The sequence below is a fragment of the Lonchura striata genome, chromosome 3, assembly GCF_046129695.1.
Source record: "Lonchura striata isolate bLonStr1 chromosome 3, bLonStr1.mat, whole genome shotgun sequence".
NCBI lineage: Eukaryota > Metazoa > Chordata > Aves > Passeriformes > Estrildidae > Lonchura > Lonchura striata.
Window position 1 is genome coordinate 6410996 of NC_134605.1, and position 24821 is coordinate 6435816.

At 41.0% G+C, this 24821-nt stretch overlaps 1 protein-coding gene across 1 annotated transcript; it reads left to right on the forward strand.

The window, feature by feature from the left end:
• Nucleotides 1-147: 147 nt before the first annotated feature.
• On the forward strand, nt 148-15964 carry SLC4A1AP (solute carrier family 4 member 1 adaptor protein). The gene is made up of 14 exons (XM_021552555.2): nt 148-669; nt 1364-1547; nt 2223-2345; nt 3086-3146; nt 3995-4134; nt 4260-4420; nt 4965-5034; nt 8722-8911; nt 9716-9827; nt 10404-10650; nt 11421-11495; nt 12513-12583; nt 14221-14293; nt 15516-15964. Exons 1-14 carry the CDS (start codon nt 148-150, stop codon nt 15563-15565), a joined length of 2079 nt encoding a protein of 692 aa, XP_021408230.2. The 3' UTR covers nt 15566-15964.
• Nucleotides 15965-24821: the final 8857 nt, after the last annotated feature.

Here is a 24821-nt window from a genome sequence, read left to right on the forward strand (position 1 = left end):
GCCTCGCCCGCCGCCCTCCCTGACTCGCCCCCCTCGCTGCCCCGGGCCGCGCTGGGCGGCGGCGGAGCGGCCCCGGGAGCTGCGCGCTGCCCCCGGCGCTGCCGCGCTCGTTCCCGGCGGACTCCGTTTGGCGACGGACCGGGGAAGATGGCGGAGGAGGCAGAGGCGGCAATGGCAGCGGAGGCCGAGCCCGCCGCCTTCAAGCGCCCGAGCCGCCCGCTGCCCGCCGCCCCCGGGCCCGGCGACCCGGGGCCCGGCCCGCCCGGAGCGCCCCGCGCCGCCGCGCCGCCCGCGCCGCGCTACGAGGAGCCGCCGTGGGGCAGCCGGCCGCCCGCCGCCTCCGGGTACGGGCTGGAGGTGCTGAAGGGCGGCGTGGCGCTGGGCTCGGTGCGGCTGGACGACAGCAGCTGGTTCCTGGTGGGGCGGCTGCCCGGCTGCGCCGTGTCCCTGGAGCACCCGTCGGTGTCGCGGCACCACGCCGTGCTGCAGTACCGCGGCGCCGGCTGCTCCCCCGGCGGCGCCGATGCCGCCGGGTTCTACGTGTACGACCTGGGCAGCACCCACGGCACCTTCCTCAACAAGGCGCGGGTGCCGCCCCGCACCTACTGCCGGGTGCGGGTGGGCCACGGGCTGCGCTTCGGCGGCAGCTCCCGCCTCTTCCTCCTGCAGGTGCGTCGGGGCTCGGGCGGCTCCGGAGCGTGTGCGGGGTGGTACAGGCTGGCCCGGGTCAGGCTCGGGAGTTTTCCCGGCTCCATGAGGTGTGAGGCCGTTTGGAAGCAGCCCAGCGCTGCCGTGGTTGTTTGACCGGGAGAAAAGCTGTGGCTGTCTGCTGCCGGCCCTGCAGTGAGGTGTGGGGCTGCAGTGATGTGCTGTGTGTGCAAAAGTGTGATCTCCAAAGTGTGATGTATTAGGAATGTCTTTCTGACAGTATGATGCCACAATAAATAAAGAACTAATATCTCTTTGTGAAAAAGGGGAGTGTTTGTTAGGAGGGACTTGGGCAGCACATTGTGTGTTGTACACGCGCTTGAGAACCTGCTTGTTCCTCAGATTCACCCGTGTAGTTCTGACGTGAATTTTTGCCTTTAGCCTTTTAATTACAGTTATATGTGAGATGGATCTGACTGCAAGTACACTACAATGTTTATTTCTCCATGCCTTTCTTTTGAAAATGCCATTAAAGCTAATACATTTTGGAATGCAAACCATTTATAGTCAAATAAGTCCACTTTTTGAAGAGCGGTGTAATGATGTTCCTATTATATGTAATAATGTGTTATTATATGTAACCCTGCATGTGTGCTGGAAATACTTGTTGGGTTTTTTTTAAAAACACTTTTGCTAATTTTCTGTTTTGACTTAGGGACCCAAAGAGGACCAGGAGTCTGAGTCAGAGCTAACTGTGACTGAACTGAAGGCACTACGCAAGCAGCAACAAGCAAAATTAGAAAAGACAATGTTGGGAGAGGACTCTGATGAGGAAGATGAGAAAGAGGAGAGAAATGAAAGGAGTCAGAATAGTGATATGAGCTGCTCATGGGGCATGGGTAAGTGAGGATGTATTGATTGACTGATATGTATTAGAAGGTCTGTAAGTGCATTTTCACTGAATACTAGGGTTAATATTCCAACTGGCTACCAAGAGTCACAATCCAGTCAAAGTTTTTGAGTACAAATTAATCTTTCTGCTGCTAAAACGAAGGGTATGTGACAAGCTAACATATAGTGAGCTCCTTTTAAACAGCAGGAGGTAATTTGCCTATACCTATTAAAAGCCATGAAACTTAGAGCTTAATTAATGCTCTTTGGGTTGCCTCTGTGATGATGTCCACACTTTTGCCCAAGAGGTGAAATTTTGCTGCTTGAGACTTCTATGCAGTATAGCTGTCTTTGCATTTAAACAGCAAGTCCACGTATTAGAGGCTAGATAAATTATAATTAATGAGCTTTTTGCAAGTTAATTGGGCTTTTTTGAGTTAAAACGTATAAGGTTATAAACCTTTGAAAGTAGTGAGACTGACATTGATTTGCAAAACTGAATAGTATATTGGAATAACTAATAGCAAATTTTTTTTTTATTGGGTGTAGGAATAATACATTTAAGGGAAGTAATTTTATGATGTAGCTGCTACTTCTTTCAAACTAATGAAAGTTGAAATATGGTGGTGTTCTCTTTCTCATGTTTCATGGGTTTTTTTTTTTGGAATTTTGATGTCTTCTAGGTGAGGATGCTGAGGAGGATGAGGTTGAAGAAAACCCTATTGCTGTTGATTTTCAGGATGTTCAAGATGCCTTTTATATGAAAGACCCTAGGAAGGCCTTACAGGGCTTTTTTGATAGAGAAGGTAGTTTTTTTTTCTTTTTTTTATTAAATGTGATTTTTTTTTTTAACTCAGCCTAGTGTTACTTTGTTGTTTATGTTTCAGGGGGATATAAAGTGTCATGTGGGAGCAAAACTTTCTGTTACACTGTGGGTTACATTGTTTTGGTGGGGATTTGTAGTGGTTTGTTTTGGGTTTTTTTCATTAAAACTCAGCTCACCGTTGTACATCTGAGTCTTAGTTACTAATTCCTAAACTGCAGTGAGTAGTTTATATTCTGGAATATTCTTCAGCTTGTATCCTCTGGAGTGACACTCAAACTTCACCCATGCTTTGAAGCTACGTGGAAAAATTTAAGAAAGATAAAAGGCAATAATTAAGTGGTCTAAAGTTTCAGTGGTTGCTAGTGAAACTTAAAGAATATTCACTTACTTGTTGAAGTGAAAAAGCAACCTTGAAGACAAACAGTATCTGTGAATTCAGATTGCAATCTGTTGTTGCTTCAGCATCATATACTTTCACGCATACAGAGACAAGATTGGTTTTTCTTTGAATTGCATGTTCCTAAACAGGCCACTTAAAGATTTTCTGGTCTGAAAAAGCCTTGATTTTAGGAAAAAACCCAAATCAGCATAAGTAAAGCAAAATCATGGTATGCAGCAAGAGCTTGTTAATCCTTTTGTTTTGAAGAATGTCCCTGCTGTAAAGGTTATTCCTGCTTATTTCAATTTTGGTTACCACATCAATTTTATTTTCTTTTCTAGGAGAAGAGTTAGAATATGAGTATGATGATCGTGGGCACAACAGCTGGCTGTGCAGGATCAAGTATGTACATCTCCATTCCTTTGGTACATGGAAGGTGACTGTTGAATTTGCAAACAAAACTGAAGGAATTAATTGTTGTGTCACACTTGGCAAGGAAGCCAGTTAAATTTAGATTTAAGCCCTGATACTGAGACAGAGGTTCAAGGATCAGTGCCTAGTTCAGTGTCTATGATCCTTTTTTGTTCTTACAATATTTGGTTTTCCTAGGGGATGAAAATTGGGAAAGCAAGGATCTAGGTTCTTTCAGCTCCCCAGTATGTAAAATAGGAATACAAGAGAAGAAACTAGGAAACAATCTCTTTCAATTCCTAATGAGAAAGATCCAAAAAAACCCCAAACTTAATTCTACTGTTTGTCCAATTTCAGTTCCTGTATGGTATAAGACAATTTTTGAGGGGTTCCTGCTAGAGGCCACTAATGTAATTCATTTATAAGACAGGAGAAGGTGAGGTGGAAATTAAGTCAACAAGTCTCAACATAGTAATGATTGTACTGCTTAAAAAATCCTTTGCTTTGTCATGGAAATTATTTGTTACCCACATTGTATGAATACAAGATACCAGTACTTAAAATGATTCAGGGATTGACATTTAACCTTCTAACTTTCTGTATTTCTAATGGAATAAATAGAGGAAAAATTACTGTTTGGACCAGTGAAATACAAATTGACTTACATGACTAGGAAATCATGCTTGTCTTTTGATTGGTTCTGTATGAAATAAAAAGTGGAAAAATTTGACGCACAAAAAGATTAAAATGAAATGGCAATGCCATTGTAAAATATCTGAGTAGCATCTCTGAAAAGCTGTTTGTATCTGAGCTGTTCTCTGATCCTTCAAACTGATCAGGTTGCCTGTGGATGATGCATCAGGGAAGCAGCTAGTGGCAGAAGTTCTCCATTCAGGAAAAAAGAAGGAAGCGATGATACAATGTGCACTGGAAGCTTGCAGGCTGCTTGATGCTCGAGGAGTACTGAGGCAAGAAGCAGGTGAATAACTCTGATCATTCTAAATGCCCTAAATTAGGCATTTGAGATTGCGATCTCGAATTTGCTTTATTGCTGAGTGATATGCAAATCATTTTGTTTCTTGCCTTCTCCTGTGCCTTTCTCAGTATCCCGAAAAAGGAAATCAAAGAACTGGGAAGATGAGGACTTTTATGACAGTGATGATGACACCTTCCTCGATCGAACTGGTGCTGTGGAAAAGAAACGACTGAATAGAATGAAGAAAGCTGGTAAAATAGAAGAAAAACCAGAGACATATGACTCCCTGGTAAGAACAATTGTTATGACATGTCAGGGTTACTCTCTCATGTCTGTATTATATTATATTATGACTAAGAAGAAATCTTAGTGGGTTATGGCAGTGGATGAAGGAAATGCCAAAACAGGATAGTTTTAAATAACTGGAAAATAATTCCAGGCTTTTAAGTCCACAGGACACATCCTAAAGAAATATCTCATTCTCCTTCAAAGAATAAGAATCTTGGATTGACAGGCATATGACAACAATAAATCCTGCAAAGACAGTAGGTTGTGAGGGATAACAGGTGCTGGAGGGTTCAGTGGTGGTACAGCACTACTGCAGAAGAATTATGCGTACTGTCGTGTATCAGAAATTGTTTCAATAATTTTCCATGTCAAAAAATGAATAAGTTATTTAGGAAGAATCTAGACTTCTAATTTTTTTCAGCCCAGGAAGTCCTGGTCAAAGCTCAGAAGTAGAAAAGTGGAAGCAATTTGATAGGCTACTTGAGTAACTGTTAAAATGAGATTTTAACAGGATAAAGTCTTCTCAGCATGTTTTTCTCTCATAGGTCACAAAGCTAAAAGAAGCAGAAAATGAGCTTTCTGAAATCACAGAGAAGCTGAAGGTTTCAGGGAAAGGTAAGACATGAAGTTTATTTCATCCCAGTGCTTTCCATAAAGAATAATACAGAGCCAAAAATTATCTTAGGGATTTCTCTTTTCAAAGGTTTGGATTTTTTTTTCAGTGTCCGCTTTTCACAAAGGGATAGGAAAGTTTGCAGGTCACTGAGTTAGCTGGAGAGAATTCTTATAGTCTTCATCTAATAGCTTATATACTCTGTTTATGGTCACTTGCTAATGAATGCAGCTTTTTTCAAAGCAAGCAATTTCTAAGTTAAAGTAAGGTGGCAAGTGTACAAGCTCCTAGAGTTCTGAGAGGGTGAGTATTATTACTGTTTATCTGCCCATATTGCTGAAAGTGATCCAGTTTGAGGAATGCTGCTTTTCCCACTCCCTGAAAAAACATGTATAAGGGAGGAGGAAAAACTCATAAAAGAGGTAATATATTTTATTTCTTTTCTTTCATTGTAAACACACTTTATAAAGGAAAGGTGAGAAGCAAGAAATGTGGAGGCAAAGCACTTGACACTTAACCCATATGTTCAGTGAACATGCCAGTACAGGAGAGTGTGCCATTCAGGTTCTAGGATTATGCCTTTGTTTCTAAAGGCAGAGCCTTTCCAGACCAGTGATGTCTGTTAGTGGGTTATATTTAAAAGCAAACTGAACCAATGGCTGCACTTTGCTTTCTGTTACTAATGATGTCTCCTGGAGTAAAAGGAAGGTAAGAAGGAAATGTGTTTAGGCTGGTTGTTCACACAAAAACCTTACTAACAGAGTTGGCATTAATAAAGGCTGCAACATTAGTCTCCAAGAAGCCTAGCAGCAGTGTGACAGCTGGGCTATCTGCTGTGCATTACATGGCTGTGTTTCTTTCTAGTTACTCAGCTCCTCAACAAAAATCATTCATATCAACATCTTTGTTGATGATTGATTATACCAAATCCCTGTTCAAAAAGCAGTACCATTCCACCAAGCATTCGAACTGATGTTCTGCATGTTTGAAGGAATTGTTTTCAGCTTTATACTTTTGATAAATATTTAGCAATTGACCAGCAAAATAAGCTAATGCTTAGATTGTCTGAGAGGTGTAATTCCAAGCTTTCTATCTTCTGATACCTTTGTTTCTACTGATACTGTTTCTCAACAAGACTGTTGAATTACATTGTAGTAGAGACTGAGTGAAGGGAGAATCAGATCATTTTTGTACTTCTGCTAACACTATATAATGCTATAGGTCCCTTCCCAACCAAAACCTGGTCGTGCAATCCCAATACACGGGTTTTTGTAAGTTGCAGATGGTTACACAGCTAGTTTAGAGCCCTGGAAAAAGGTGCAGTCTTGGCACTTACTGAAGCACAGAATCATTCAGTATTGGGTGGGAATTCCCTAGAACTAGGCCAGGGTAAAACAAACATAGCAAACATTGCATCAATCAGCTGGTTTGTTTGGGTGTTTTCTAGATCCTTTGGTTTTGTCTTATTTGAATGCTTTAGGTTAATCACAGATGTTGAGAAAGCCAGGAGCAGGGTTATTGACCATGGAACATTTTTACCAATGTCATGATCTGTCCAGCAAAACTGCTGCATTACATCCAGTTCTGAAACCTCAATGCCCATTTGTTTGCTCTAAATGATTATTTGGAGCCTAAAGACAAGAGTGTAGAGACACCAGTGAGTGAAAGACAGGCTAAATTGCTACACCTCTTGCCAAGGACTTGGAGAAATTAAGTAGTTGTCTAAAAAAGTCTCAGTAGAAGTTCACAAATTGTTCCCTGGGGTTCTTCAGAACTAATTACTGGTGGACTGATTTGGTATCACTCATTCACTGATGCTACTCGATGCAGATCAAATATGTGGAGCTCTTCAGTCACATCTTCGGTTGCCTGTTCAGGAAAAATATCGATAAGTTGATGGTGCATTAAATAGCCCTGTAGCTTTTTGTCACTGGGATATAAAGGATAATAGATATGATTGATTCACCTCCTAGTAACGTCTGATTTTAATTCAATAGTGTAGAAAACTGCTGCAGCAGATAAGGAATGCTAACTGTAACCCTGCAAGCTGAACTGGCTGGTAATAGGCACTGTTGGTGGAATTGAGCAGAGAATCCAATTTGCAAGAAGGGGTGATCAGCTCCCTCAGCATCACTCATTGACTGAAGCACTTACACCACTCTGCAGTGCAACAGCAAGCTCTGGATTTAATTATGAAGCTTTAATTGTTCTGAAGAATATGACTACTCACTAAACCACATCTTTGTAATTTTATGTTTAAATCAAATTATCATTCTGCTCAGCTCCTGCCGGCAAGGAGGTTTAGACATTGTTAACAATACCTTCTCATTGTTGGTTTTTATCTTGGTTCATATAAATAGTCGTGATGAAAAGAAAGAGTATTTCTATCAGAATTTCTTTTATGACATGTTTTGTCATCATTTGTGCTTGCATGGAGGTGGATGTTACAACTGTTTCTTATCTTTTCAAACCTATTAATTATGTACAGCTTTGAACAGTTACTGTTATGGCTTTCATGTACTTTCGAATGGTAAACTCTGTTTTGTTTTATATCAGAAATATCCTTTTCAATTGAATCCATTTGTAAGCATGAGTCTTATTAGACTTTCCTCTAGGAATTTAAGTCTTGTAAAACTGCTCAAATACATACTCTTTAGAATAACTTAATCTGTTTTATTTTTATGCATTTAAAATTTCAAGTGCTAGTTAATTAGCTCAAGCTGAACTGAAAATAACTCAATGATCAAATAATTACACATGTCTATATATACAAAAACACTTATAAAGCAGAAGATACATAGTGGATTTGCCACTTTCCATTGAATATTAAAAGGCAGAAAACTATCTATCAAAAGACTTGTTAAAATTCTGGGAAGAACATTTTTCTTTGTTTGCCTCCAGATTATTTTTGAATACCATATAACAACTTCTGAAACTCTATTCAAGCCAAAGAAAGGCATTTTTCTGGATCTTTTTGTTTGGTTATTTTAAATCCAGGTATTAGAAGAGTATTTCTTTTTCTTAGGCATTAGAGATTTAGTTTTACCTCCTGAGATTTATTTTAATTAGTCAAGTATGCATAATATTGTTAATATTTTGAAATTAGGTGTAGAAAGACTTGTCATTACTCTTCTTCAAGTTAAAAGCAGTTTTCTTTCAGAAAATCTAGTCAAAACAAAGGTACATTCTGTGTGATTGGCCTAATGCATGAAATTTGGTTTGTATGCAGTCTTTCAGGAGTAGAAGGCAGCATTGATTGATTTTAAACTTTGCAAATGTTATGATATAAACATCCCAGAAATGTCAAAATCTGATTCCCTATGCAGTGGTGTAGGTTTTCTCTGTGGCTGGGATTAGTTTAGTTTGTGACTACAAAAAAGTCCCTAAGCCACTTTTTTAGGGAGAGCAGATCTTGAAGTGATATGAACAACCAGGAATAGCACTCAAAAAGAAACATTCTGTTTTAAGAGAGGCTTTTTTAGATAAGTGAATTAAATTTACTTTCAGGCTTTTGTTAGGAGAAATGCTTTCATCTTTCCAGGCCTAACAACTTCTATTATTTCACAATTCAATAGAAACTCACAGAGAGGATAGTTGTTCCCATGTACCTTATTCTCTAAAGGCAGGATCTGATTATTACAATTATGTCCCCACCATAACGTTATATATCTTCCCTTTATCTTGCCTAGTCCAGTCCCATCCAGCAGCTCAAGATTCTTTGGATGAGTTCATGACTGAAATAAAATCAGGATGCACGTTAGACAGCGTGGCACGAAAGAAGCTTCACTTACGGTCGTTTGAACTGAGGAAAGAGCAGCAGAGACTGAAAGGGTTAATAAAGCTTGTCAAGCCTACAGAACTGCCTGAGCTGAAGCCCCAGTAAGTCTTGGTGAAAACATAAAACAATTACTTTTCCCTTTATTCTTATCCATGGGCAGTAAATAGGCAGCTTTCCAATCACAAAAGCAGGACAGCCTTCCAGACTACCTGGCACATCTCTTTAAGGAGCTGCTGTGCCCCTGGGCTATTGCAGCATCTATGGCTGAGGGAAATGCACAGCACTGCAGTGAGACCAGCCCAAGCTGGCAGGATGACACAGGTAAGGGACTGGAAGCACTGTTAGCTTCTTAAAATTTTCCCCATGTGCATCCAAAAGGAACTGAAGAATTTTACAGATACTACATACAACATAAAAGCCACTTCACTCTGTGCAATAAGTCAAATGTAGTGGCTGTTCAGCTACTGCCTAGCAGCACCACTGCAGTTTGAGAGGGTGTGCTGGGTTCATTTACTAGTGGCAGCTTGATTAGAGGTTAATTAACTAATTCATTTAAATTAAGGTTTGGCCTCCAAGTGTGTTTTTATATATAAATATGTGTGTGTGTATGCAGTTGAATTTAAGGGAGTCTATGTGATACAGAGGTTTTTCCCTTGTTCGTTTATTTTTTGCTTCCTATTATGGCATGTGTCTGAATCCTACAACATATATGTAGGATGGAGGAATCATCTCCTGAAGCATCCTCCCTGGATGCTGCAAGTGGGAGAGAGATAAAAGGTTTTTTATATATCCATTTCTCATAGGCAGACTTTTTGTTTGTTTTTTTTTGTTTTTTTTGCATTGGTATATATAAGATTTGTTTGATACTTTGTATACTGTTTCCGTTTGTGTCCAATTTTTATTAGGAGTGGGAGTTACAGTCTGAATGCAGAGAACAAGCCTAAAAAGATGAACCTGCCTATCTTTGGTGCAATGAAAGGGGGGAGCAAATTCAAACTGAAAACTGGAAGCCTAGGGGTAAGTTGGACTTGTAAGTGTTGCAGGTCAGTGTCTGTTTGTGGGACCAGCTTCTCAGGCTGTGAAGGCCAAAGGTGGCAACTGTGTCTTCTAACATGCATGGAAACAGCATGGAGGTGCAGCCTGTGGTAGTGGAAGGTGCATGGCCAACGAGCAGGGGCTGTTGGATGTCGTTTGCTGCCAGCAGTTGCCATTCTGTGTCCTTGTACAGCCAGTTTCCTGGGGCTCAGCTGTGGCCAAAAGGCAGTGGATCAAGAGAGGCAGTCTGGGGACATGAGGCTGAACCAGTGCTCTGCCTCAGCAGCCAGTCCTTTTCTTGTTTTTCTCCATCCTCATAGCCAAGATCATATCCATGATTGATGCAGTTTCCAGTGTGCCTCTTATGAAAAGACCGCAGACATGTTTTTTCATCTTCCATCACTACTAATAACTTTTCCTTAAACCCTAACTATTTGTCAGCCTGAGAGTGTTTCCTTACCAGCTGTCTCAGACAGTAATGTGTGTGCTTCTCCTGTAATGAGTATCTGTGACACCTGCCTCTGTCTTGGCACTGATGCCCAAGTCTTTGTCTTGCAGAAGTTGCCTGTTAAGCGTCCAGACATCCCTGAAAACTTGTTAAAAACAAAAGATGATGGTCCAGAGGAGGAGGAAGAGGAGGAGGAGGAAGAAGAAGAAATGGAAGAGCAGCAAGAAGCACATGCAGTAAATAGCAGAGTGTCAAACCTAGAAATGAAGATGACAGTAGAGAAAGAAACAGGGAAAGAAACTCGTGCTCCTGATGGCTCCCCTTGCAGTAACAAAAATTCAGAACCCCTTCAGGATGGTAAACCATTGTTTCTGATTTTTCTAGTAATGAAGATGAGTCTGTTACTGCTGAACTTTTAAGAGCTATGTGAATCAAATGTTTGAGTCACAGGTTCTCCAGACTACTTCTTTTCCATAGCTTTTTTTGCCATGAGTCTAGAGTCCATGTGGCAGCAGCTGAGTTTCACATAGTTCTAGGTGAAACTGCTTGGCAGTCAGGTTTTCATGCTTTTTGGTGCAATTGTGCAAATCTCCTGGATATAAGGAAAGCCTGTTTTGATATGCCGTGTTTCCATGCAATTGGTTGTCCAACTAAAAACAACTGCAATGTTTTGTTGGCAGTAAAAGTGACATAATAAGAAAACAAATGTCTGTGCAAAGCTTCAGCTCCATTTGTAAGAAGGAAAAACAATTTCAAAAGTGGTAATGGAAAGGTACCTGTGTGGTATCTCCAATCCCTCCTTTCCTGTATCACCTGATGCATTTGAAAAGTCAGTAATGATGTTTCTCAGTGAACAATATGTTCACTGATGATAACAGAAAGCTACTTTTAGCTTCTTGGCTTAATGCTGGACATGTGGCTGCAGAAAAGTGTTTTAACAGATCACAGAATTTTCTTCATTGTATTGCAGTGGACTTAGTGGATGAAATAATTTGGAATGTTTTTGAGAGAAGAGTTCTTCCTAAGACAAATGTAGCAAAGAGTTCCCTTTTGTTCTTGGTCTCAGGGATGCACTCTGCTCATCAGTTACTGTAGTGCCACTGAGCTCTTCCTTTTTTGTGTTACAGGGATTGATTTTCTGCCTGAGCCAAAGGTACTGAGGAGTGAATCTCAAATGGGACCCTCACAAGAGAAATCCCAAGGTGAACAGTACAATACAGATTATTTTGTAATAGCATGTGGGTTTGGAAACTGACTAAAGAACTTATTATCTTATGTGTGTCAAAGGAAAGTGAGCCTAATCAAGAACCTAAAGAATCTAGAATTGAAATGAATATTGTGTTTTGCTTGGGAAGTGGAAAGGGTATGGTAAAGACTGGGCATTTCCATTATATTACAGCTGTCCTTGCTTTTCATAGTCATTAACTGTTTAGAGTTTTTTTGTTCCAAAATATCAGCATGAGAAGAATAATTAATTTAGGACACTATGATAATGCTTTTTCCTCTGTTATTCTTTAGCACTAGCTCTTAACACCACAGAAGGACAAAACTTTCTTTTATAAAGTGACAAATAACATTAGATAATAATCTGCTGGTGACCTAGATGATGCCTCTGCATGTATGCACAAAAAAATCATATCTTGAAAATGAAGAATGTTGGGTGTACATGGAGGAAATTTTTATGACTTTTCTATTTTTTTGTAACTCAGACTCCTTAGAATCTGTCCATAGAGAGCCATGAGAGTATCAGTATTTAAAATACTAAGTGGCAGAAAACCAAGGAATTGTTTTCACCATCAACTCCTAAAGTTTGTTGTTTGTTTGTTTGGCTTTTTAAAAAGCAAATTTGTCCTGCACATTTCCTGCTCCTTCCTTTCTAAGTCAGTCACTACAGTGATTACGGGTTAGTGTCTTTTAGAAAATAAATATCTTGACATTAACTCAGCTAAAAAGTTAATAAGAGTTAATATTATAGAATCACTAATACAGGATCTTACTAAACTACATTGTTACATAACAGAGTGTATTTAACATAAGTTAAATCTAGGAAAAACAATTAGATGTTCAGCATTATTATTCTCAAGTAAGAATTGAGGTGCAGGGAGATATCTGGGATTTCCTTATGGATGTTTAAATTTTTATGTGAACTTCCTATAAGTTTATATCTGTAGAATTGGTAATTTGTGCTGTGTGATAAAACAATTCTGCTTTCTTCCCAGCACCCAAGGTAGTAAATAAGGAACCTGAAGAGACATCTGAGAAAGTTAAGAAAATCAATAGTTCAAGCAAGGTCAGTTACAACACCATGACTCCTGAAGCTCAAGAAGTATTTTATATTAAAATATGTAAACTTTGCACATTTTGGGACTCAATCAATTGTTGTTTTCCTGGAGCTGGGAAAGCTCTTCTCTGACAGCCTGATGATTATTATAAGGCATCCCACCCTTCTGCTGACTTGGTGACTGTACTTGGTGGACCATGAGTTCTGACCACTGGGACAGTTTCTTTGTGGGGACCATCTTAATTTTAGTCCTGCAGCACTTGCTGAACCTCAGATCCCTGCATCCTGTGTGTGCTGACTGCTGCTTTGTTAGTTCTGGCTGAAGATCCAGGGATTGGGTAGGCACAGTCCTCAGAGCTTTGTTGCTGGCCTCACTAAAGATGCTGAAGAAATTGAGAGTTTATTTATGCTGGTAAAGCTCAGGTTTTACAACTTTTATGAGTATGGGAGGACAAGGCAGTTTTTCATGCTGAGGCAGTCAAGTCAGCACCTCTCATCAACAGAGAGTTTGCTCTAACACTGAGCATTCTCCAAATGCCAGATGGCTTAGATGTATTCTTTCTCCCATCACAAATCACTTTTTCCACATGCTGTCTCTGCCTTTGGGCTCAAATCTTGCATGGAAAGTATCAGCCAGAAGTCAGTTGGGTTTTTATGGGGGTGGTTTTTGTTTTGGTTTTTTTTTTTTTTTCATTTTTTTTTCTTTTTGTAATATTTCAATAACTTGAATCATGTAAAACTGGAAAAACAATTTTCAAGTGATTGTTCACAAGCTGTATTTAAAAGCTGCACAACTCTGCAGTCTAATGTTTTGGAAAACATTAGTCTCCTAGAAAAGTTATTGAGGGAATGAAAATTTGTTTCAACTGCATAACTTTAGACTGTAATGATGCTACAGAGTAATGCAAATCAGTGCTGAGTAACTTGGCATTATTTTGAGCTCCTAAGTCTTATACTCTACAGTTGTACAATTTTTTTTTTTTTTTTTTTACCTGCAGTTGTTGAAAATAGAAGTTGTTGAGAAAATGATGCTGATGTGGCAAAATCTAAAAATCTAGGGACAAAAAGATACTGCTGTGTCAACAACTTCATTGCAAGTGACCTGTTGTGGCTTGCTTTAACATTTCAAGGTGCCAGTGAGACCTGAAAATAATGAGCATTCTTTTCTTTTTGAAAACTAAATTATCCTTATATAAAACCTGAACTTTTATAAGCTCCAGTTTGAAAGTCACCTTAAACCAAAAGTTTTCAGTGGTATTGTGCATTGAAATCAGTAGAGCACCTATTGAAAATGCTACTCTAAAGCTTTTCCCTGCATAAAGAAATCCTATGTCAAATGACATCACCAAACATTAGGATTAAACTGTCCAGAAATGAACAGGTTCTGTTTTGATGGGGGAAATTGGACTGGATGATCTCCAGAGGTCCCCTATAAACAGCATTTTTATTAGCTGTGACTCTAATGGAAATGAACTGTATCTATTTGAGAATTCGATTTTTTTTTTCTGTATTATTGTTTTCATCCCTGACTTGTAGAAGTAATCCTCACCTCTCATTATTTGTATCTGAATTAGTGAGGGATTTCGTGTCTGTGACACAGTGGTGGAGGGGTACATCACCTTAAAAAAATCTTCCTCTCTTTGCAGGTCCAACAACCTTTTTTTTCCTCACAGTACCCAGATGATGACCCAGACTACTGCATATGGATTCCTCCTGCAGGTATCAACTATTTCCCTACTATTTTTAGTCTCATAACTCAGGAATCTTCCTAATAAGTCATCAGCATGTCCTTGCAAGTCCTTGAAAAAAAGCTAATTCAGGAATACTTTACCCAGAACCTGATGTTCTGTGGCATGCTGTGCCCCATGATGGTTGTATGGCCATGCAAGTCTTGCAGTGAAATACAGACCATATCTGTAGTAGCTTCATGGCAATGGAGAGATGCACCTGAAATTTGTTTTTCAGTTTTGTAACACCTGGGGAGCTAACTGCATTCAGACATGGCGGTATGGTAACCTAGTCAAAGATAAGCTCAAACTCATAAGTGCTTAAGCAATGTTAGTATAAATAGTATAGTTAGGATAAATGCTTCAGCAATGTTAGTATTCTCAGTTTTCACAGAAGTCTGTGAAATTTAAAAATGCTTCTTTGCAGTTTTTTTGCAAAAACCATTGGAATACACTGGGTCAACTGTTTTAGAGAAAGTCTCAATAATGCTTTGGTGAAGGCACTGAATAATTAATGCACTCATCCAACATAGGTTAAACTTGAATATTTTTTTGTCTTTAGCTCCAGGGTGTTTTTAGCTAGGTGAAGTTATTTTTAAACAGGGTAATGAATGTTCAGTTCCTCTAAAATAGAAAACTTATTTTCGTGCATTGAGGTTTTCAGAGCAAGTTCAAAGCTAAGCCTTCACTTGATAGATTCATTACTATAATTTTTGTAAGGCTGTTGCAAGGTTATAGAAATAAGAATAAATTTCACTGAAGAAAACTGTTATCTGGTGAATCATCCTTCAATGAAAAGACTGCACATCTGTGACATACGAATCTACAGGAGCAGAATACTGGATTCAGGAACTCCAAAGTATAATCTGGGATAGTTAGGCAAGTGGTAAGAGGGAGCTCTGCTTTTTGGCTCTGCCTGACAATAAATAGTCAAACGTTCCTTCTAAGCAGGCATTATGAGGACTCCAGAAAAACAAATAAACAAACAAAACAGCCACAAAAACAGGAGTACCTGACGTAATACTAACACTGTCAGTAAAATTGAAATTAATTCTAAGAGTAAATCAAAAGACACATTGCAATATGCAGTCTGGCTTTTTATCCTCTGTGCTTGTATGGCTGGTGCTACCTAGAGACTTTTTCATACAGGAATACACATTTCTCTTAGGTGATGTGTAAAAGGAATAATTCAACTCTTCCTTTTTGTCCATTAGGTCAAAGTGGTGATGGCAAGACTCATCTCAATGAAAAATATGGCTATTAAGCTTCCAGTGCCCCAGAGTACATCTGAGGCTTGAAGGACTGCTCTGTTTTGGACTCTCTCACTACATGTTAAGTGACAGATAAGAGACTTGGATTTTCAGATGCTGTTTAAATTCAAGGGCATCAGCAGCTGCTCTGACTCTTAGCTCTCCCTGTGTGTCCTGTTTGTCTTCCAGATACTTTTTTAAAGTAAAAGCCCACACATTCTTCTGCCTCTTCTTTCACTTTTAGCCTTGTTTGTTTGGTTTGTTTTTTTTTAATTTGGCTTGAAACTGTAAGCTCATTTTTCCTTTTGTAAATAAAAGTAGACAAAAATATGAAAGGAATACACCTCTGTATACTTACAGGCTTGATAAGATTTGTTCATATTGGGTTTATGCAATTAAAATAAGAAACACTACTGGTTTCTTTCGTGGCTGCTGTTTGAAAATACTGGTGAACACAACCTAAAACTTGAGGGTTCATTTTCTTTTTTTCATTTTCTGTGGGAAAAAATGAACAACTTATGTTTTGGAAAGAAAGTTGTTTTCATTTTTCCCTCATGCAGTTGTTGGAATACCTGGTATGGAGTGGACAGGAAGCAGTGAGTGTACAATGTTATAAAGGTCTTGAAATGACAAAGAACTGAAGAGGCTGGCACTATTTGGCACAGGGCTCACAGAAGAAACAGATGGAAGGATATCCTGGGAAAGCCTATAATGGAGCCTGTTTCTGTGTCACAACATGAGCAAAGTGCCATCTTAGTGCAACTCAAGGCATGCCTGGTAAACAGGCTTTGTCTGGAGGAATCCCCTGGGTGACTCAGGATTGTCCCAGAGCCTGTGCTGTGGTAAAGGCAAGGTCATGCAGGAAGTGTGAGGGTCTAAATAGCTGTAGGCACAACCATACAGGGACAAAGAAATTACAGTCTTGAAAGTCAGAGACACACATCCTTTGGGGTGCTTCCCCCAGCCAGTGGCTGCATCCTCGTGGACAAATCACAGGAGGGTTCAGCAGAAGCTGGGGTGAAGGGATAACCATACAACTCCTTACTTAACAGGCTCAAGCTACAAAACAGCATCTTTCTGCCTGTAATCTTCAGCATATGGAGCAGGGTTTTGTCTGCATCTGCACACCAGGCTGGGCAGTCTAAAGCTTCCTGCTTCTGGCAGAGGCATATCTTTATGTAATCCAAGGAAAGGCTGTTGCCTCTCTATTCAAAATGCCAGACCTCGTAGGTTTCACAGCTGTAGCACTTCCCCAGAGTGTTGTTCAGTTCCAGGGTGTACCAGGCAACTGCAATGCAGTTCCATTCATCACCAGCAGGCCTGGCAGGTTTCAGACAGGGAAAATAATAATTTGCCATTTATGCTCATGAAAAGCACTAGGGCAAAGAGCCCATGTGAGTGCACCTTTAGTGTTACCAGCCTGAAGTAGGTGGCTGGTGTATCTTTTCATCAGGGGCTGCTTTGTAGTACAGACAAAGGGCATTGACCTGCTGCCAGAAAACATCTCTGGGGATAAGGGCCTGGACAGTTTGGTCCTGGCTAAGACCATGAGCTCCCCATCTGTTTCTTTTCATAGCAGCTCTCTTGTGCTCCCATCTGAATCTGATGGTAAACCTCCTTTCCTTAGGCCATCCATCTTTTCTTCATTGTGTAACATGAACACCCAAAGGTCACCCCCCACTGGATGGTTCCAGTCATTTTTATGGTGGCATTTGATAAAACCATGGAAAAAGCACCCATTATATTTGAAAGTTGTCCTCCCATCCATGATCACTTTGCCATCCCCAAAGCAGTTTCTCTCCTGATACTCAACAGCTGTGTAATGCACGACAGGTTTGAATGTTCTATTTTGGGCCAGGTATGTATGTCATTCATCAAATACCTTTTTCTTCCAATAAGAGCTATAAACCAGTACATGGACATGGGAGTAGGTCACCATATTACACAGAAAGGGATCTACACAGCAATAAAGCTTCACCTTTTCATCAACTCCTTTCTCATCCACTGTGTGATAGGCCATCACCATTATTTTATCTCTATGATCTGCAGCCTCCCTCCAAATTTTTACATCTTACTGGCAATAGTAACTCAGGTCTTCCTGCCAGCCAAAGATCTCCTGATAGTCTGTGTACATGTCAAGAATTGCTTTTTTGTCCTTAAGCACCACACTGTGCAGCCTATAATAATCCTCTTGTGGAAGTGAGCCTATGTAACTCTGATTTTTTGGTGAAGAAATGGAGGAAATAACTTTTGCAATAACTTGATACCCACAACTTAGGGAAGACTGCTTAGTTCCATTACTAAAAAATGTAAAAGAAAATGAAAACTCTGCTTGCACATCAGTTTAACACCCTGGGTAATTAATTGCAAACATTTTTTCTTTCAGAAGCTGCCTGACAATGAGCAGCCATCATAGCCTCTGGCATTAGAGAAGTGTAGCCCTGAAACTCGTGTCATTAAGCATCTGACTGAAGTCCACGTGTCTCCTAAAGCTCCCATTCTCTTTTAATTTTCTGTGGCACTCCTTCATCCCATGGGACATCTGGCACTCACTCCATGGCAAAAATGTAATTTGGGCCATGCACGGTTTCCTGCATGTTCCGTCTCGAGAGGAGAGCCCTGCCCTGCTCATGGGGTTTTGATTCCACACATGGAGCACTGCTGCTGGCTTGTTACAGGCCTGTTCATGGCACAGACTGCACTTGTAGCCTCTACCTTTGAGGTGCTTTTCCACATAAAACCAGAGCCAAACAATGTGGGTTCCCCAGACCCATGCAGCAGTCTGCAGCTGGGGCATCTCCTCGTGGTGGTGTGAATTGCATGGTCACACAGCAAGCAGAGCTGGCAATCATATTTACAGCTGTGGCTGTGATTATAGGTGTATGGCCAATGTCACAGACATTTCTCACCCCAAATACCTTTCCTGACCTCCCTAAGCCCACAATGATGTTCACTGCAGCAGAAGAGGAAAGGGCCCCAGGATATGTAGAACAGTTCCTTGGCTTAAGAACCCCCCAGCATTTTTTTCCATTCAGATAAGAGGATGATGAGTACGTTAACATGCAGCAGGTCCTTGAACAAAGAGATCCCACTCAGCATGACCTTCCTGTGCATAGAACATTGGTTTTTCATGGAGCTCTCTTGCTCTGCTCAACAGTTCTGCACCACTCCAACTCCTCACTGCTACAAGCACCCTGAGACCTCCAGCAAAACAGAAAGAACCATCACTGGTGGGTTCTAACCAGGCAGCACTGATTTTTGACTAACAGAATGGAGATAGGCTGTGGAGTCCTGTGTACCCCACTCCCAACAGCTTTTACTGTCAGAGTAGTGGGTGGAAAGCCTGGTCACACGTCAGTTCTCTTTGGCTTTGCACAAAGCATAATGACTCAGTCTGAAAATTTTCTCATCACTCCTATTGCTTAAGATAACAGTGCAAAGCTGCAGTGGAAGCTGTGGGAAAGACCTGAGCAGCACCGCCAGGATCAGACATTTGGAATAAGTCATCAGGAACTTGCTCTGTCCCGTCTCAAACAAGTGTGTTGTGAGCTTCATGCATCAATACCTCATTCAAATTACCAAACCTCTCCTTTTCCACATGCCACCTCACCCTGAACCTCTGGAATGACCATTCCCACTGCTGTGTTTGCTCTGTGAAAGCCACAGATCAGGCCAATGTCTCTTTTACCATCCTCTTTACATTGGAAGGTGGGGGTAGAGACAGACTTTCAAACACGCACCTTGTCAGGGCAACTGCTTCCACCATAAGCAGTCTGATAGGACAGTGATGGCTGTGAGCTGGGTTTTCTGTCTCATGTTTGCTATATTGTCCAATGGATAAGGAAACTTACAGCAAAGGCTTCATCTCAGGCATAGCTGTAAGGTTCCCCTTACCAAGGGCAAGAAGAGCTCACCTGCCAGCCTCTGTGTGACACCTCCACATCAGCTTGCAGGGTCATTTTATTCCAGATGACTTGGTTACTTGGGCCCAGCACTGCTGCATTTCCTCTCATTTTCTTCCAAAAGCACAGATTAGAGCAAACAACCTCCAGATGGAGCCCTCGATGCACAGAGCTCACCACACCTGAGGTGTCCTGCGACCCAAGGAGGACTCCAGGCTGTACCTGTGGTTATGGTCCCTGAAGGATGTTTGTCTAAGGAAAACTGAGGTTGCATGTAACACTCCACTTTTTGGAACAGAAAGGAGCATTCAAAAGGTTCTTCGAAGCACTCAAAGGAGCAGAACACCTATTTGGTTACCTCCTTGTCGAACTGTGTTTGCAGCATTAAAAAGCTACAGGACACAGATGTCATTAACAAGGATCCCATCCTGTAGCAGCTTGCAGCCTTTGCTCCAGCATTCCCCAGGTGATTGTTTAAAGCTGCTGTCTCCTGCACAGAGGGCATGATTAGCTCGTATTTTCTTTGGAACATGTGTTTACCTCATTATCATACTTGCTTTCCACTGCTACGAAACTTCCAGTTCTGTACTCACCTAATATATACTCTCAAATTTATGAGGCATCAATGCCCTAAGGCCCTTGAGCACCTAATGTTTGGGCAGCTGGCTGCAGTTCTATGCATAAAGAATATATATTTTTGAAAGCTGTGTAGCATCACATTCTGCTGTTCTGAGGTACAGAATAAACTCAGCATAGCTGTAGACTTGATGAGGGGGGACATTTTTAGGTTTATTTTTTTACATTCTGAAAACGAGTTGCTGTCTTAAGAGCTCTCAGTTTCATTTTCAGTGAAGTGAATGTGAGGTAAGATGTTAAAAATGTTCTTTAAGTAAAAAAAAAGTCTATATATCAGCCTAATTTGCTTAATTATGCTTATAAATTGTGGAAGTGTTTTGTTGATTGTTGTGCAGCTGTGTGGATGTATATGCAGGTGTATATGCTCTCTTTCAACCATGAATATATTACTTTGTTCATCTGCTCTGTTAAACCACTTGAAACTCAAGTTTATTCTTTTGCTGGATGCAGGCTGCTGAAACTGCAGTCTTAGGGCATTTTGAGCACTGACTACCTGTTTCTAATCCAGTTTCTTGTAACACCCAGAAATGAGATATGTAGGCTAAGAATAGCATATGATATGAATCCACCTGCAGGTGTGTCTGCTTGAGGGAAGTCTAATGGTAATTAGGCTCATGGAACAGCAGATCAAAACCCATCTGTGCTGGCCCAAGCATCAGGGTGCACATTAGAAGGCTCACCAGCTCCTCCAGACCCAGGCAAAGAGCTTCACTTGCTGAATGGATCATGTTCATAGCCCTGCATACAAAAATATTCTTGCTGAGACCTTGATTATATGGCCAGTAGGCAGCGTGCACAGGACTTCGGTTCAAATGCAGCATGTGGACTCTGACAAAAATTGATGTTTGTGTGAATCAAAAATCTTCATTTCTACAGAAGGTTTTAAGAGTTGGCATATGCAATCCAAGCAGAGCAGAGTTTGGTCCAAAAAGGCAGTTCCTAAAGGGAAACATTTACCCAGTGGCTTCTCTGAATTTCTTCTGTTTGGAAAGTGATAATTTTCTTTTCACGCAAAAGCCAGGGACTTACAGACACCTCTTGAAGCCACCCCTTGACAATAGCATTCCTGATTTAATTTGATCTTGTATTTTTTCTCACACCAGACTGTTTTGCTGCTGCTGCTCCTCCTCCTCTGTTCCACTGCTGCTTTTCCTGTATATTGAAGTCAGCTCAAGCTTCATTGTTTCCCACGGGACAGGACATCATTGTGCTGAGCCTCTTCCTTTATTCATCTTCATTCTTGAGCCCAACTCTACTTACCCCTATGGCAAAACACCCCATCATACTTTTGTCCTGCTCCTGAGTTGCATGAGGGGTTCTGCTGGGAGTTGAACTTACCCAGAAACAGCCTGAAACATTGGTTTTTTCCCATCCATGAAGCAGAAATACAAGAAGCAGAATCTGAATTTGTGTTTCAAAGATTTGAGAGGAGCCTCCAATCCCAGTGGAACCTGAACCCATTTTTGGGATTTGTTTTCTTTTGGGAAAGTAGACTGGGGGGGACACATACCTGTCTCCTAGCTGCTCCTTTTCTTTGGCTCTATCACATCTTTCTTTTTGGGGGCGTGCATCCAGCACAGAATGATGTGGGCAGTATCTGTGGCTGAGAGAGGAGTCAGAGAAGAGGTGAGATTTTGCTCTTATGAATTTCTTTGGGCAGGAAAATGCAGAGCTGTCAGCTTGTGATGGGGTTGGGACAACACTTCATCGCAAAAAGCCAGAGGATTATTTATCTGGAATCTCATAATTCACTCATTCATACCCTTATTCCCCAACCACAAATAATAACCCCACTCCCATTACACTTCTTCAGGATGCTCCATGACAGCAAGGCAGTAACATCCTAATTGCTCTTACATGTGAGGGTAACTATAATGGGTTCTGTGGTGGAAAGATGATTTATTTTCCTGTGTTGAAAGCACAGCTGTAAGTACACAGACCTTCTCTGTGCTTTCTCCTGAAACAGCTCCCTCGGCTTCTCAGGTGTCTCACCACAAGACAGATGAAACCATTTTCTCCCTCCAAATTAGCAGATTTGCCTGAGAGCTGTCATCTGCTCTTGCAAAGCAGTCAGACAAGGAGACACGTTGTGAAGCACTGATGCTCTGCACGTTCTCCTCGACTGCTCAAAACACACAGACAAGTATTAAACACTTTAGGCTCTGGCCCAAGCAGATTCAGCTACTGAGATTGCACCCTGACCTTCTCCCAGCTTCTGGCCTCCCAATGGCTTTTACCTCTTGCTGCCTGACACATCCAGCAGTAAAGTGTGGATAATTTTACAGAAATGCAGCTGCACTCGGTGAGTATGATCTCTCTGGAAGAGCACACGTTGTGAAGAGCTTTGTTAGCCAGGTGCAACCAAGTGTCTCCTCCCCCTGGAGATGGGCTGGGGTTTGGAGTGGCAGGGAGAGAAGGGAGGATGACAGGAGCTCTCTTTTGTAGAAAAGGGCAGAATTTGAGCTACGTTTGAAATTACTATTAAAAAAGCTTTCTGGGTACTTTGATGTGCCACTGAGAGCAAATGGGCAGGAGATACAATTGTATTATGCCCAAAAAAATTATGCTGGTTAGCTGTTGTGACACTGGAGTAACTAAAATCCTCTTGGAATAGGCCCTGGTTGTTCCCCAAAGACAAATGTGAAAATATGCTCTTCAAAGAGTAATGGTGAGAGGTTACAGCTCTGACTGCACGATTGCTTTTGAGTTGCAAAGTGAGAGAAGCATGAATGAAAAAAACCTCGACCATCCATTAGAGAGAAAATTGGCTGGGAGGCCCACAGGTACAGAAAGATTAATCTCCATTTACCTCTATGAGAAACAGATTCCATGCCATGTATTTCTCCCTAATCATCCTTTCACAGGCTAGGTCACACCAGCTGTGGTGTGTTTGGGGACAAAACAACTATGAAATCCCAAGCAGCTTTCCCAGCAAGAAGATTGTTTCACAATCAAGCAGCTTCATCATTTTTGCCTCTATGCTGGGAGATAGTTTGGCCTCATTCTTCTTGTGGCTCTAAGCCCAAGGCATCTGCAGCTGTGCCCAAGCAAGTCCTGTGTCCAGCAGGATTTGATGATAGCTCATCTCCAGTCCTACAGTGATGATCTGTGGTGGCTACACAGAGAAAGAGAGGCAGGGTATCTACAAACAATACTGAGTATCTAAAAGTAATATTGTTATCTTGTTTAAAATTTATATAGAATCTCCAGCATAATTGGATTGGATTTCATTTTTGAATCCTGCCTCCTCTTTATCTAGAATTGCCAAAATGTGTCATGCATGGCAATAGGGTTAACCCAAACCAGTTGAACTCTTGATAATGGCTCATCTTTGTTTCTTATAGCTGCAAAGACCTGCTTAATGTTCTGTTGGGCTTTTTAACAAGCATCCAGTGTCAATTGAACTTCATTAAAGACGGTTTTTTTACTGTAGTTCTTGCTCCAATTCATGTTTTGTAATAATCATGCTTAAAGAGGAAAGCAATATCATGTCCCAGGCTATGAGGGGGGCATGTGTCTAAATAATACAAATGAACTGGAGCTGTGCAACAGCAGGAGAAGGAAGAAAATGCCAGATCCTCCCCACAGGCACTCGGAGTTTACTAGAAATAGGAATAGTTGCACTGGGCCAGAGCAAAGTCCACTTGCTTGCTATCTTTCAGATGCACAGAGGAAGGACAAAAGAAATCTTATTTTTGTGTTTGTATGTGTATGTGTGTGTGTGCCCAGATGTACTCATATGTATGTCACACTGTCCTTATAGGTGCATGGTGGACAGAGGCAGCAGTCACAAGGTGCAGGAAAAAAAAAATCCAATCAGATATCAACAGGATTTCTTCACATCTGGAAGAGCTCAGAACTCAACTGGCCAAGGGCCTGAACAATTAGGTTGGATTGTCTTTCCAGGGAATAAACATGATCACCTCCAAAGGGGTTTTCTGGCCTGAGTTATTCTAATTCTTATACACGTATGTACATACACATTCCTATATAGAATGTTAAAATATATTAAGATACCTATATGCATGTGTGTGGCACATTCCCTCTTCATATTCTCTATGGAAAAGTGTGATTTAACCTGTTGCACTGCTGGCTAGACTTTTCAGAGAAAAGAGAGATGTTTGGGACAGGACCCTGCAAACACACATGTTCAGCACTGTTATTCATGCAAATATCTCCTGAACTGAAATTTCTCCAGGGCTCCTGGCATGGGCCATTCTCATGAAAAGGTGTGAGACCTGGTTTTGAACTATAATTTAAAGTCAAACCAGAGAAATCATGCCACAGAAGAGATTCCCTGTTTAGGTGACCAGTTAAGTTACTGGATCTTCCTTTTCTGAGACTGAGTAAGTGTTTGACCAATGGATAAGGATGGATGCTGTGAACTGGAAGGTCAGATACTGGGGAACTTGATGGTGACCTTTCTTCTGTAAGGAATGATAGTGTGAAATGAACCCTGTGCATGAGGGAGTGAAGGGGCTGTTGTCACTTAAGCTCTGGTTTTAGTTCTTCCTTTGGATCCTATTACCTTTTGCACAGAAACTTAGTTTATGTCTGCATTTTGCTTCAGCCTAAAGCAATTTATAAGTCTTGTTCTTCCCCTTGTGCATGAGTGGGAAGCTTTTATTTCAGAATCCTTCAAATAACTAGATTCAATTTCACCCTCATAAATTTGATCTCCTACACACATCCCCTTACTAAATAAGCAAATATTTTTCCTAAAACCAGTTTG

Coding starts and splice junctions, on each gene's coding strand:
- SLC4A1AP (XM_021552555.2), top strand. CDS start 148: ATGGCGGAGGAGGCAGAGGCGGCAATGGCAGCGGAGGCCGAGCCCGCC. Junction 4,135..4,259: donor AGTACTGAGGCAAGAAGCAG/GTGAATAACTCT, acceptor TGCCTTTCTCAG/TATCCCGAAAAAGGAAATCA. Junction 4,421..4,964: donor CAGAGACATATGACTCCCTG/GTAAGAACAATT, acceptor TTTCTCTCATAG/GTCACAAAGCTAAAAGAAGC.